We start from the raw sequence: 14,130 nt of genomic DNA on the forward strand, positions 1-14,130 counted from the left end.
GCTCCCTCAGCGCCCCCCGATATCACCCGTCACTAGCCTCCACCCACCCCAACGCTCCTCTGCCCCGGCCCCCCAGAGCCGCCGCCGCCGCCGCCTCCTCAGCTTACCTCGCTTACCGGAAACGGAAGCAGCAGCGCAGCGCGTAACAATACAAACAGCTCCCTCAGAGCTCGCGCGGCGCGTGCGCAGTGACGCTAGCAGGGGCCGCACCCGTCTTGTGTTTGTGCGCGGCGCGAGACGTTGTTGGGTTCCGCCCAGGGACTGCTCAGGACCAACCGCAGCGGGGCCTGAGCAAGGACAGGGAGCGACTGGCGGGGGGGGAGCGCACTAAGAACCCGGCCGGGGCGGGGCAGAGCGGAATGAGGGCGTCAGACCGCGCGTGCGCAGCGGGCCAGTGACTCCGGTCGGGAGCCAGCGCCAGGGCTCAGCTGAGACCGGAAGGTGCCTGGCCACGCCCCAGCCCAGCGGGCTCGGGCTCCCCGGGCCGGGCGGCGCCGCAGGCTGCAGGTGCGGGGCCGGAGTAGCCCCAGCAAACCGAGGCGCGTCCCCCTCCCCCCGCAGTCTGCCCGGCCAGGGCAACTCGGGGGGGGGGGCGGAGTGTCACATCTCTGGGGGTGGGGCCGAGGTGGGGGCTCTGGGTGCGGGTCCCGACTGGACTCCAACGCGCCTTTCCTCTGAGTTTGTTTTGCGACCCATATTGACAGTTTGTGTTTCAATAAATGCACTTCCCCTCTGCCCCTGCAGCCCGGAGGGCCCCGCGGGTGAGACGTGTTTCAGTGACACGGGTCTCAGTTGTAGTCCCTCAGTGGCTGCATAAGCATTGCCTGCGCCAAATTCGGCCTGCGCCTCCCCCGGCCACTTCGCACAACTGTGAAACCTGAACATGACAAAACTTGCGCAGCTGGGAGCGGCTGAGCGGATACACGCGCGCGCGCATACTCCACTAGACCAGACGAACACGGCTGCATCTCTATCACTATTCGACATGCCCAGCTGGTATCTGCACACACGCAGCTCTGGGAGCCGATCTGCAGCCAGGCGGATTCCGGGTGGGACGTTTCTCGCCGAAGCCTCTGGGGCTGCGATGTCTCCCATTTGTCCTTTCCCACCCAGCAAACAGCCCGAGTCAGCTCCAGGAAGCCAAACAGCCCCCTGCCTGCTGGAGGCGCGGCTTAGGCGGAGCCTGTTCCCAGCCCAGAGGCAGCAATGGCCTCAGGGAGTCCATTGGGACGTCTCCTGCAGGAAGCGACCGACAGGATCTTCCTAGAGGATTTCACGGCCCCTCTCACTCTGCAGCGTGGGCACAACAGTGGATGCAGGGGCCCTGTGCAGCAGGGAGCCGTCCAGCCCAGTAGGCAGCTGGCTAACGTGGTGGCAATAGCCCAGCGGCTGAGTCTGCAGTGGGGCGGGGTGTGTGGGGAGCACCAGGAGGCGCTGAAGCTGTTTTGTGTGGAAGATCAAGCCCCCATCTGTGTGATCTGCAAAGAGTCCCGGACACACCGTGCGCACAGGGTGGTGCCCATACAGGAAGCTGCCCAGCAGTACAAGGTAGGGAACTGCTGCCCTGTCTACTGGGTAATTACTTTAGATTTTAATGACAGGCTAATTTCCCTGACTGTTCCCTGGTCCATCTTGACTCATCAGTCAGCTCTGCAAAGCCTTACTGGTAGGGAGAAGCTGTAACAAAAGAAATGCTCTACCTCGCTGGCTAAATATCAAGTCTTTACAGATATCAGATGAAGGAAAGTTTTCCCTGAGATGCTGAACCCTTTTCAAACCCAGCTCCCACTGGAGAAGTGAGGGAGCTTTTTACACAAGGGAAGGTGTTAACCATCAGTGAAGTGTAAATCACAAAGGCTACGTCTACACTGGCCCCTTTTCCGGAAGGGGCATGTTAATTTCAGCTATCGTAATAGGGAAATCCGCGGGGGATTTAAATATCCCCCGCGGCATTTAAATAAAAATGTCCGCCGCTTTTTTCCGGTTTTTAGAAAAGCCGGAAAAGAGCGTCTACACTGGCCCCGATCCTCCTTTGAAGTAGGAATAAGACCCTCCGGAAAAGGGCGCTTTTTCCGGAGGATCGGGGCCAGTCTAGACGCTCTTTTCCGGCTTTTTTAAAAGCCGGAAAAAAGCGGCGGACATTTTTATTTAAATGCCGCGGGGGATATTTAAATCCCCCGCGGATTTCCCTACGACGACTCGTGAAATTTACATGCCCCTTCCGGAAAAGGGGCCAGTGTAGACGTAGCCGATGTATCAAGGCTCTTAGGAGGGAAAGACATGTTGAGAGCTCTAGGCCCAGCAGGGAGGGGAGGATTCTCACTGGGATGCTGAACTCCTGGGCTGCTCCGTGAGGGGTTAAACTCAGATGCAGCGGCCTGCACTAGACCAGGTCACTAGGCTGGACACTGTGTGGGACCCCGAGCTCTTTGAGTCCACTCACAACAGGGGCTCTGGGGGTGCCACAGGGATCAGACTGGATTGGAGCAAAACTAACCCCAGGCTGGAGCTTCCTGGTACTGGTCTGACCAGTGCTAGTGGGTATGTGGGCACACAGACAAGCCAACATGGTTCAGTTAGTCCCACCAGGCAGGCTTTGGGAATCTCCCAGAATGCACTTCTGCTGAGAGCTGCACCAGGGCCTGGGACAGTGGGCATTGCTGCTGCAAGCATTTAGAGCAGCACTGGGGCAAGCCCCCACCATACTTAACGGAATCAGGATGTTTAATTTGGGGGGAGGGTCACTGAGGCATTCCTCGAATACAGAACATCCCCATGTCTGCCTGCCTGGGCCCAGCTGCACCCCAGTTGGTCAGCCTTTGTCAGTGCACCCCACCTATGTCAATCTGCAGGGAATAGCCACCCCCACTCCTGGCCCCTCACCCTCACAGGTGTCCTCCTGCATCCTCAATCTCCTCCTGTCTCTTTTTCACTAGATGAAACCGTGTCCAGTGCTGAGTTGCTTCTGAAAAGGGACAGAACTCCACAAACTGGAGCTGTGCAGCTCCAGACACATTGCCTCCCTGAATTTCATGTGGTTTGCCCTGGTGCTTAGACGAGCTCTGTCCAATCACTGCAAATTAAACCCTCTCAAACATGAGTGTATTGCTTATCCCATGGGTCTCCAATGCCCTGTTATACACTGTACCACTAAACAATCCATATATACCAATAAAGCATGGTGATAATTGCAATTTAGTTTTTAATTACTAAAATACCTGAGCTTGAATGTGTAACAAGTTACTCTATGACACATTCCCAGTCTGTATTAATAAAATTTCATCTTCTTGGGGACCCTGATATCACAAAAAGATTGGGAAGAACAGTTATCATGGGTTTTAGTGGGGAAAAAAAACCCCAGTTTCACACCCCTCTCACTGTCACAATGAAACCACCCAATTCATTTCTGTTTCTTTAGAAAAAAATTCAAGCCCATTTGAAGACTCTGAGGGAAGAGAGAGAAAAGCTGCTGGGATGGAAAGCAACAGGCGAGGGGAAATGCCAAAAGTATCTGGTAGGTGCCTGTGGTTATGAATCCGCAGGGACTAGCAATGGGAATGCTGCCTCCTGCTGTTCTGGGTCTGAATTTCCAGAGTCCATGAATAAAAGAACATGCTGCTCGTGACAGACATGAAAACATCCCTTTCAGAGGAGCACAGGCCAAAGGGGAAGCTGGGAGAGATGCCTCTGCCTACTGCCCACAAGGGAGAGTCAAATGTCAGAAATTTTAGGATTTTCCAAGAAGTTCTCCCTGCTGCGCACTCAGCTCCCCACGCTTCATCCATGTCCCTGACCAGCCCTTTCCCTGTTTTCGTACAGAAACAGACACAAGCCGAGAGGCAGAAGATTGTGGCTCAGTTTCAGCAGCTGCGGCAGTTCCTGGAGGAACAAGAGCGACTTCTGCTGGCCCAGCTGGAGAAGCTGGACAAGGAGATTGGAAGGCTCCAGACTGACATTGTCAGGAAACTCTCCGTGCTGATTTCTTGTCTCAGTGAGCGGATCAGTGAGCTGGAGGGGAAGTGCCAGAAGCCAGCGAGTGAATTCCTGCAGGTGAGACTGAGGGAAAAACATCCCAGCTCCACACACAGGGAAGGGAGGCTCCTGAATCACAAGCGCTGGGGTCCAGCCGTTAGATCTGACATGTGAGTGATTGTTGTGCTCTGCAGAGTTACAGGTACAGAGCTATCAGAGATGGCAAAGCCCCATTTGCTCAGGGAATCCACAGCCCTGGGCCCAGGGCAGGGCCTCTCTTCCCCATGTTTGCAAAATCCCTTCCCTGGGGTCCTGCGTGTGTGTCTGATGGGGCTGAGATTCTTTTCTGTCTCCCCTCTAGGATGTCAGAAGCACCTTGAGCAGGTAGGTGGCTCTCACTCTCCTTTCACTGCACAGTGCTGGGAAAGAGCTTGGAGCTGATGTTAGCACCGCATCCACCCAAGGCTCTACAGCCAGATGTGAGGGGAAGGTCACAGACTGGGCACAAATCTCTCTGATGAACTTCAGCCTGAGGGTCTCACCCTTGCACAGAAAACTCTGGAATTCCTAGAGCTGTCACCTCCCTGAGGACTGGCTGCCTCAGGACTGAGATGGAATATGGGCCTGTCACTGCTGGGCACTGGGCACCATTCAGCCCAAGGCAGCTGGGGTCAAGGGTCTTGCCCCCCGAGGGCTGTTCGGAGACCTGTGGGGCATGAGCTGGGGAAGGGGGAGTTGGTGTCTCAGGGCACATCTACACTGCAGGGCAAAAGTTGAATTAAGCTACATAACTTCAGCTACGTCAATTGCGTAGCTGAAGTTGAAGTAGCTTAATGGTGCACACTTTCAGTCTACGCAGCAGGAAGGGGAAGGAAGGACACTCTTCCTTCAATGACCCTTACTCCTCATGAAATGAGGGTTACAGGAGTCAGAGCTAGAAGTCCTCCAGCTTGACAGTATTTTGAAATAATGGTTTGCTGTATAGACGTGCACTGTGTTATTTTGAAATAATGTCACTTATTCCAAAATAGCGCTTCTGTGTAGACATACCCTCTGCCTAGTTCCTAGTGGGCAGATTTCTATAGCACTTCACCTGGAAATCTCCTGTCCCTCAGTGCCTGGAGGCCAAGGAGTAAGTTGGCCATGGAGACTCAATTCCCCTTTCATCCCCATAGCTGGTCTCTGCAGGACAGTTTTCAGGTATATTGATGGGTACTTTGAGGGGAATGTTGCACGGCCATGGGCTGTGCTGCTCCTGCTCAGTCTGGGAGAATTGGAAGGATTCTAACTCCAGGCCCATCAGAGCAGCGACTCACCAGCAGGAACTTAAGAATGGAATCACTTAATGCAGTGTCATCATGTGACATTGTTTCTGTCCAGGTGTGGGAAGCAGCAGTTCCAGCAGCCAGAGGAGATTTCTCCTGAACTGGAAGAGCGAGTCAGTGGTTTCTCCCAGAAAACAATTGTGCTGTCGGAGACTCTGAGGGAGTTCAAAGGTACTTAGAAGGGATGGAAGAGGGGAAAGTGAGTGAAGCATGAGAGCATGGAAAGAGAATGATGCTGGTCATTTGGTTCATAGTTAGATGAAGCTTCTATTTAACTGTGTGGTGAGAATGGTGCACACTTTCAGTCAAAGATACTCAGGTAGAATAATGGAACCCCTTATTTGTGCTAAAAGCCGGCTTTGTCATGACAGTGACCATTAGTAAGAAATTACAGACACACAGAAAGAAATACTGCTCCTGGAGCATAGACAGGAGCTTCAGGGGATAGCCGAGTTAGTCTGTTAGGGTATGTCTACACTAGCTCCCTAGTTCAATCTAGGGAGGCTAATGAGGGTGACCGAAATTGCTAATGAAGTGCGGGATTTAAGTATCCACACTTCATTAGCATGGTCGCCATTTTAGAAATTGACTAGCCTGAAGTAACTGCCCGCGTCTACACATGGCAGTGAAACGGGATTCCAAATTAAAAGCCCTAAATCGAATTAGCTGGTAAACCTCATTCCAGGAGGAATAACAGCTAATTTGATTTAGGGCTTTAATTTGGAATCCCGTTTCACTGCTGCGTGTAGACGCGGGCAGTTATTTAGGGCTAGTCAAATGGCGACCGCTCAAGAACATGTTAATGAAGCGTGGGATATTTAAATCCTGTGCTTCATTAGCAATTTCGGTCAGCCTCATTAGCCTCCCTAAATCGAACTAGGGGGCTAGTGTAGACATACCTATACAGAAAAAAACAACAAATGGTCTGGTAGCACTTTATAGACTAACAAACCATGTACATGGTATCATGAACTTTCGTGGGCACAGCCCACTTCTTCAGATGACCGGAGTTATGAGTAGGGGATATGAAAACTCAAAATAAATAGGAGAGGGGAAGGAGAGGGGAGAGAAAAAGAAAAAAAGGAAAAAGGAAGGGGGGTGAGAGCCAGGGCATCATTAAGTATCTGGAGAATGGGTACTTAAACCTAAGCAGATCAAAGTAAATAGATAGATGCTAAGGCGGGAAGGATACCACAGCTGTTAGCGCCTTCAGTGGTTATGAAGTAGGTAGTGTCCTAGCCAGCCCATATCTTGATTGAGACAGGTCATGATGCATTTCTCCTATGATGTTTTGACTGCTCCTTTCAGTGTCTGATGCGTTATGCGCAGCCAGATTATATACTGCTTAGTTCTCTTCCAATCACCATTGAGTGGTATGAACAATACGTATCTTGTATAACTCACACACTGCACACGCGTGAACTTTTTAATTGCCAGGGGTTCTGCTGTCCAGGCGATTTTCAAGTTATTCTCATTTCTGATTCATTTGTTTCCACGCAGCATAGTCTGAGGTGCACAGGTCACTTCTCTGCAGGGGTGTCTCTGGACTTTGCTAACTGCTCCCAGGCAGAGCACTTAATGTCTGTTTTCTGTAAACACATAAAAATGCAGACTCTTGGTTTCCCAAAAAAATGATGCTTATACCAATTCTCAATCCTAAAGGGCACGTCTATACTGCAGAGCAAAAGTCAAATTAAGCTACGCAACTTTAGCTACGTCAATTGCATAGCTGAAGTTGAAAGAGCTTAATTCGGCCTTTGCCACTGTGTACACAGCAGGAAGTCAAAGGAAGGACCCTCTTCCTTCGACTTCCCTTATTCCTCGTGAAATGAGAGTTACAGAAGTTGGAGTAAAGTCCTCCAGTTCGTAGACGTACCCTAACATAATAACTAATGGAAAACAGAGATGTGGAGCAGATGTAGCAGGGCCCAGGCATCAGGGTGCCTCACAATTCCTGACTTACTAAAAGTCACAACATTCAGGCCCAAATTCAGCAAAATCCCTTCATTTGGGCACTTGCATTTCTCTCCTAACCAGAGAGCTGCAGGGCTGGTACCCCAGGTCTGGGCAACCTCCACAGCCACAGGTGGAGTCAGTGAGAGCTGCCAGGGCTCAGCCCTTCTGAGAACCAGGCCCTGGGGCCTAAAGGGTAACACCCCAAATCTAGCCTCTCAATTAAAGGCCACTTGTTAGAGTTGGGCCCAGCCCCTCCCTGAGCTCCAGGCCTCTCTGGCAGCCAATTTGGGCTAATGGGCTGCAGGGAAGGAGAAAGCCCCTCCCACTCAGTGAGGGATCCCTCCAGCACAGTAGCGACAGGCCTAAGGTGTGTCCCTGAGAGGGCTGGGTATGGGGCAGGGATGCGGGAGGGACAGAAGGATGTGGGCAGTGTAAAGTTGGGCCCCTGGCTCAGGCACACAGGGCTATTGTAACAGGGATGTGACTCTGGCTGGCATCAGAACAGCCTGAGTCAAACTCTGCATCAGCCCCTGACCAGTGGGGTCACAAATGGTCTCCCCTCCTTGCTTTGGCCCATGGAGCCAACCTCCCCTTGCCTCAGTTTCCACAGGGATAAAATGATTTTGTCCTTATTCCTATTGCTGCCTTTAGAGAACAAGGCCCCATTGTGCTGCTCATTGTAGTAGAGACACTGAGGCTGTGTCTACATTGGCAAGATTTTGCGCAAAATCTTGCCACCTGTCTACACTGGCCATGAGTATTTGCACAAGAACACTGATGTTGTAATATACAAAATCAGTGCTTCTTGCACAAATACTCTGACACTCCCGCTCAGGGATAAGCCCTCTTGTGCAAGTATTCTTGTGCAAGAGGCCTGTGTAGACAGGCAATATTAATTTCTTGCGCAAGAAAACCCGATGGCTAAAAGCACATCTTTTGTGCTAAAGCACATGCCAGTGTAGATGCTCTCTTGTGCAAATACTTCTAACGGAAAAATTTTTCTGTTAAAAGTATTTGTGCAAAATCACACCACTGTAGATGCAGCCTGAGTTACTTTGATGCCTGTGTCTTTTCAGGATCTGAGTCTAAGCCAGTGTTTCCTGTAGTCTGAGAGATTAATCAGCCCCAATCAGTCAGCTCTATGAAATGAGCCCTGAGCCTCTGACTGGGCAGGGCTGATTAATCATTAAGCTGTGCTGCCACACAGAGGGGAAGATTAATTCTCATTTACAGCTTGTCTGTATTGGGACAGATGTGAGGCAGCAGGGATGTTGCTTCCACTGCTGAGAGAGACCTCAGTGAGAGAGGAAACAGAAGGTTTCAGACCTTATCATATTAAACACCTGAGTGTTACAATTAAATCCCAGCTCTCTCTGCTCTCAATGCCAACTTGAAATATCCTCTCTTTTCTCCTTCCCCGTCCAGATGCTCTGCTGTGTGCACTGGGGGCACAAAGAAGGGAACCTCGAGGAGTGCACAGACTGGGTGAGTTGCCTCAGAGACTCGTACCTCATCCTCTGAGCCAGACCTGCTGGGGTGCAATGCTTTGCCTCAGGACATGCAGGCACCGGGCAGCCAGCCATGTAAGCAAGATCCACAACCTCCTCCCTTCTCTGAGCTTCTTCCAGCCTGGGGGCCACTTCCTGCTCTCCCCCCAACTCCTCATCCTGAGCCGCACCACAAAGCCCACAGCCCCAGTCTAGAGCCCCTCCCCAAAACTTGAGCCCCCTCATGCATCCCAAGTCCCTCATCCCCAGAGCCCACTCCTTGCCTTGGCTTGCAGCTCCCTCTCGCATTTCAAAACCCTCAGCCTTTCCCCCTAGCCTGGAGCCCCCTCCTACACCTGACACACATCAACCCCATTCCAGAGCCCGCACCCCCAGCCAATGCCTTCACACCCACCTGCACCCTGCCTACCTGCTCCAACCTGGAGCTCCCATATAGAGCTGAGCCCTCACCCCAAACCCTCAGCCTCAACCCTGCCCACACTTTCCATGGTGGAATGACTTTTGTTCTGATATACCTCACCTCCATATTGGTACACAGGAAGTCATGGACATAAAAATTAGAAGGAACACTGACCATGCCTCCCCTTGCTTTTTAACATGGACATAGTTTGGGGGAAGGCAGCCATGTTGCCCCTCCAAACAGCAAGTCTTGGTCAGCCTGGAGCTTTTCAGATGATCAGCACCAGCCTCTAGAATCATAGAACACTAGAACTGGAAGGGATCTTGAGAGCTCACTATGTCAGGTGTCCTGCCCTCATGGCAGGACCAAGCACCATCTCATCCTTGACATGTTTTGTATAACCTGCTCTTAAATATCTCACACTCACCCTAGGCAATTTATTCCAGTGTTTAACCAGCTTGACAGAAAGTTTTTCCTAATGTCTAACCTGAATCTCCCTTGCTGTAGTGTAAGCCCATTGCTTCTTGTCCTATCATCAGAGGCCAAGGAGAGAAAATTCTCTCCCTCTTTCTTGTTACACCCTTTTAGATACTTGAAAACTGCTATCCTATCCCCTCTTTCTTCTCTTTTCTAAACTAAACAAACCCAGTTCTTTCAGTCTTCCCTCATAGCTCATGTTCTCTAGACCTTTAATCATTCTTGTTGTTCTTCTCTGGACCCTCTCCAATTTTGCCACATCTTTCCTGAAATTTGGTGCCCAGAACTGGACACCATACTCCAATTGAGGCCTAATCAGCACAAAGTAGAGTGGAAGAATGTATTGCTCACAATACTCCTGTTATTGCATCTCAGAGTTATATTTTCTTTTTTTACAAGTGTCACATTCTTGACTCATATTTACATTGTGGTCTGCTATGACCCCTAGATCCCTTTCTGCAGTACTCTTTCCTAGACAGTCGCTTCCTATTCTGTATGTGTGAAACTGATTGTTCCTTCCTAAATGGAGTACTTGGCATTTGTCCTTTATTAAACTTCATCCCATTTACCTTAGGCCATTTCTTCATTTTGTCCAGATCATTTTGAATTATGCTTCTATCCTCCAAATCACTTTCAAATCCTCCCTGCTTGGTATCATTTGCATGCTTTATAAGTGTACTCTCCGTGCCATCATCTAAATTGTTGACAAAGATATTGAACAGAACCGGTCCCAAAATTGACCTTTGAGGAATCCTATGTGTTATACCCTTCCAGCATGACTGTGAATTATTAACTAGTCTTTGAGAACAGTTATCCAATCAGTTATGCACCTACCTTATAGTAGCCCCATCTAGGTTGTATTTCCCTAGTTCATTTATAGGAAGGTCATGTGAGACCATATCAAATGCTTTACTAAATCTAGGTATACCATGTCCACCGCATCTCCCTTATCCACAAGACTTGTTATCCTATCAAAGAAAGCTATCAGACTGGTTTGACATGATTTGTTCTTTACCTGTCACCTTATTATCTTTCAGATGTTTACAGAGGAATTCCTCAATCATTTGCTCCATTATCTTTCTGGTTCAGCAGTTAGGCAGATGGTCTGTAGTTTCTTGGGTTGTTCTTATTTCCCCTTTTTATAGAGGGGCACTATATTACCCATTTCCAATCTTCTGGAATCTCTCCCAATTTCCACAACCTTTCAAAGATGATAGCTGATGGTTCAGATAAGTCCTGTATCAGCTCCGTGGGTATTCTGGGGTATATTTCATCAGGCCCTGGTGACTTGAAGACATCTAACTTTTCTCTAAGTCATTTTTAACTTGTTCTTTTCCTACTTTAACTTCTGAAGCATGAAGCAGTAGCATTCACTATGTTAGGCATCCTGTCACCTAGGCTGTGTTGCTCTACCGTAAGAGGCAGTACTTCCCCAACATAAGCTCTGAGTCTGAGTGTAACAAAAGAAAACTTTGATTAAAAGGGAAAAGGAACCGAGCATCAATTTAGAGGAAACACCACATCCCCATTGCAAGGCTCGTAGCTATAAGCAAGTGTCTGACCCACAGTTCACTGGGGCTATGTCTACACTGGTGGCTTCTTGAGCAAGGACATCTTGCTCAAGGGTTCTTATGCAAGAAGTCTTGTGCAAGAAAACGTTCACACTGCCATGTGCAAGCTGTGCTTTTGCGCAAGAGCATCCATGGCAGTGAGGATGCTCTCTTGTGCAAGAAAACTGTGATGGCTGTTTTAGCCATAGGAGTTTCTTGCACAAGAAATCCCTGCTGAGTGTCCACACTGCCTTCTTGCACAAGAGCTCCTGTGCAAGAGAGCTTACACCTGTTTAAAAAAAGAGCCTAGCTCTTGCGCAAGAAGCCCTTTCTTACCATGCAGTACTGTAAATTTCCTTGCTCAAGAGCAGGCAGGCAGTGTGGACGTTCTGCGGATTCTTGCACAACAACGGCCATACTTGCGCAAGAAGCCGTGAGTATAGACATAGTCTGGCAGTGTCCCTTGCTTCAGTCCTTGGCCAGCACGGGCTCAGAGGTGCTTTCCCATGGGCACCCCTCTGGCCCCTGAAAGGGAGAGAAGGGCAATCGGTAAGGTCTCTGCTGCTGCGGCCTGCTGCTATAGTCTGCCACTCTCACCAGGCTTCCTCTCTCGCTGCTCACAGCCGCCTCTGCGATGCCCTGGCCTGAGATTCCCCCACTTAACCCAGCCCCTAGTGATTTCACTGGGTAACAGGGACCCTCCCTGCTCATGCCCTCACCTGCAGGCCACTCTGTACACACCAGTGGTTCAGCCCAGGCTCTTGAGGTGGGGGCAGCAGCATGTGACTTGGCTGCCCTTTCCCGATCTGTGGAGCAGCCCCAGTCCCACCCTCTTGTAGTGTGGGTGGAGGTAACCTTTTAGTTCCGGGGCGCTGCATGCTGAAGCTGGACAGGAGCAGCCCCAAGGACGTGTTGCCCAGCACAGGCTATGGGGCCCAGGGCAGCCCGTGGAGACCAGGGCAGGCTGGGGCAGGAGCCAGTGACTCCCCAAGCAGGGTGCTGCTGTGGAGCAGGGCTGCCTGGTCACATGTTGCTAGTGCCCCATTGGGAGCCTGGAGCTGCTCCCTGCTGAGTGTTAGCAGGAGGCAGTGACAGGGGATGTAGGATGCACTGAAAACCTGTCTGGGGCAGTGGTGCCCAGACCACATGTGTAAAGTGGGTCAGTGATTCCAGTCCTGGACCAGCACCAGGGCTTAGCTCAGACTGGGAGCTGCCTGGCCAAGCCGTATCTCAGTGGGGTTGGGCTTCCTGGGCTAGGCCCTGGCTGCTGCTGCCTCCCAGAGCCAAGCTGAGCTGTGATACAGACCATGGGCAAAGGGCTGGGCCAGCCAGTGGCACCATCTGCTCTAGGGCAGGGCTGGAGCAGGCCCCTGCAAACTTGGGGGCTACGTCTAGACTGGCATGATTTTCTGCAAATGCTTTTAACAGAAAAGTTTTCTGTTAAAAGCATTTGCAGGAAAGAGTGTCTTGATTGGCACAACGCTTTTCTGCAAAAGCACTTTTTGCGGAAGAGCGTCCGTGCCAATCTAGATGCAGTTTTGCACAAGAAAGCCCCGATTGCCATTTTCGCCATTGGGGCTTTTTTGCACAAAACAGTTTTTAGCTGTCTACACTGGCCCTCTTGTGCAAAAACATTTCCGGAAAAGGGCTTTTGCCCAAATGGGAACGTCAAAGCATTTGCGCAAGTAGCACTGATTTCAGACAGTAGAACGTCAGTGCTTTTGCGCAAAATCAAGTGGCCAGTGTAAACAGCTGGCAAGTTTTTGCGCAAAAGCAATTGCTTTTGCAGAAAAACTTGCCAGTCTAGACGCAGCTGGGCTGCTCAGCCCATGTGCTGTTGCCCCTGTGCCCACAGCATGCTCAGGGGCTGGGAGAAAATCGCGGATGAGGGAGGCTGTGCAGGGGTCAAACCAACCCCATGGAGTGTGAGGGGTCATACAGCTAGTGGCAGGACCTGGAGAACAGCCCAGGGCAAATCAGGGCAGGCACCAGGCTTAAGAACAGGATTCAGCTTATGGATGTAAAGGACTAGTCGACTAATTGTTCCCCATCCCCCTTGGTACCACTATCAGAGGCAGCAAGGGGAGGAGAGAAGAGGGGGGTACTTAAAAGTGGTAGAGCCGCTTGGAGCCCGGGATCAGCTGGGGACTGACCCAGGGCTCCACACTGTGCCAGCTTTAAAATATACAAGAGTCCCCAGTGGGGGCTATTGTGCATTTCAAAGCAGAAGCTCAGCATGGAGCCTGGAGTTAGCGGGACTTTCCGCTGGCCCTGGACTCCACGCCGCGTTCCACCTTTGAAAGGTACAAGTGCTTATCGACTAGTCAAGTAGTTGACGGAAATTCCATTGACTACTCGACTAGCAAATTTAATTGCTACTTAACATCCCTAATCCAGCCCTGCCAACCCTTGGCAGAGGGTAAACCTGGACAAGGGAGAAGAAGAGGGGGTAGAAGTCAGGAGGGCAGGGAGAAGTGGGAGCCATCTTCAGTGTTTGCAAAAACAGCCAGTGGGGCAGATATGGTGTGGTTCCCATTTCCAGGATGGGGCATTTCAGGGACATTTCCCGGGGCTGTGATTTGAATGGCACAATGTCACTCAGGAACTGGACAAGGTAGCTCTTCCCTGCTGGATAAAGTGGATTTGCCTGCTAAAAGGGCTGTTCATGGAGAGAAAGTGCTGGATCCCCCAGGGCTCTTCAGTCTAGTGCAGTGGTTCTCAAAGGGTGTTCGTCTATGGCCGCCTCCGTGGTGGTCCTCGGCTTGAGCTCAGCCCCCTCCTCTGCCCCCACACAGTGACGAGCCTGCATTACCGCTCAAGCCTCACAGTTGGCGCACAGCCCTGTGGCTGCAGCACCAGCTTCGGCTTCTGGCTCAGAGTGGCGCGTACATGCGCGCGCACAGAGCTACAAGTGGAAGAACGCCAGCCCGCCATGGGAAAGT

General features: G+C 51.0%; 1 protein-coding gene across 1 annotated transcript in view; it reads left to right on the forward strand.

Annotated features, from left to right (window-relative positions):
- Positions 1-627: 627 nt before the first annotated feature.
- Positions 628-14,130, forward strand: part of LOC106731415 (uncharacterized) — a 58,156-nt gene continuing 44,653 nt past the window's right edge. The window contains 6 exon segments of the mRNA XM_075913562.2: positions 628-1,548; positions 3,419-3,514; positions 3,820-4,050; positions 4,334-4,356; positions 5,353-5,468; positions 8,679-8,738. Of these exon segments, the coding sequence (XP_075769677.2) occupies positions 1,207-1,548; positions 3,419-3,514; positions 3,820-4,050; positions 4,334-4,356; positions 5,353-5,468; positions 8,679-8,738 (868 nt within the window). The 5' untranslated portion in view covers positions 628-1,206.

Source organism: Pelodiscus sinensis, chromosome 19, assembly GCF_052426305.1.
Source record: "Pelodiscus sinensis isolate ZL-2025 chromosome 19, ASM5242630v1, whole genome shotgun sequence".
Lineage (NCBI taxonomy): Eukaryota > Metazoa > Chordata > Testudines > Trionychidae > Pelodiscus > Pelodiscus sinensis.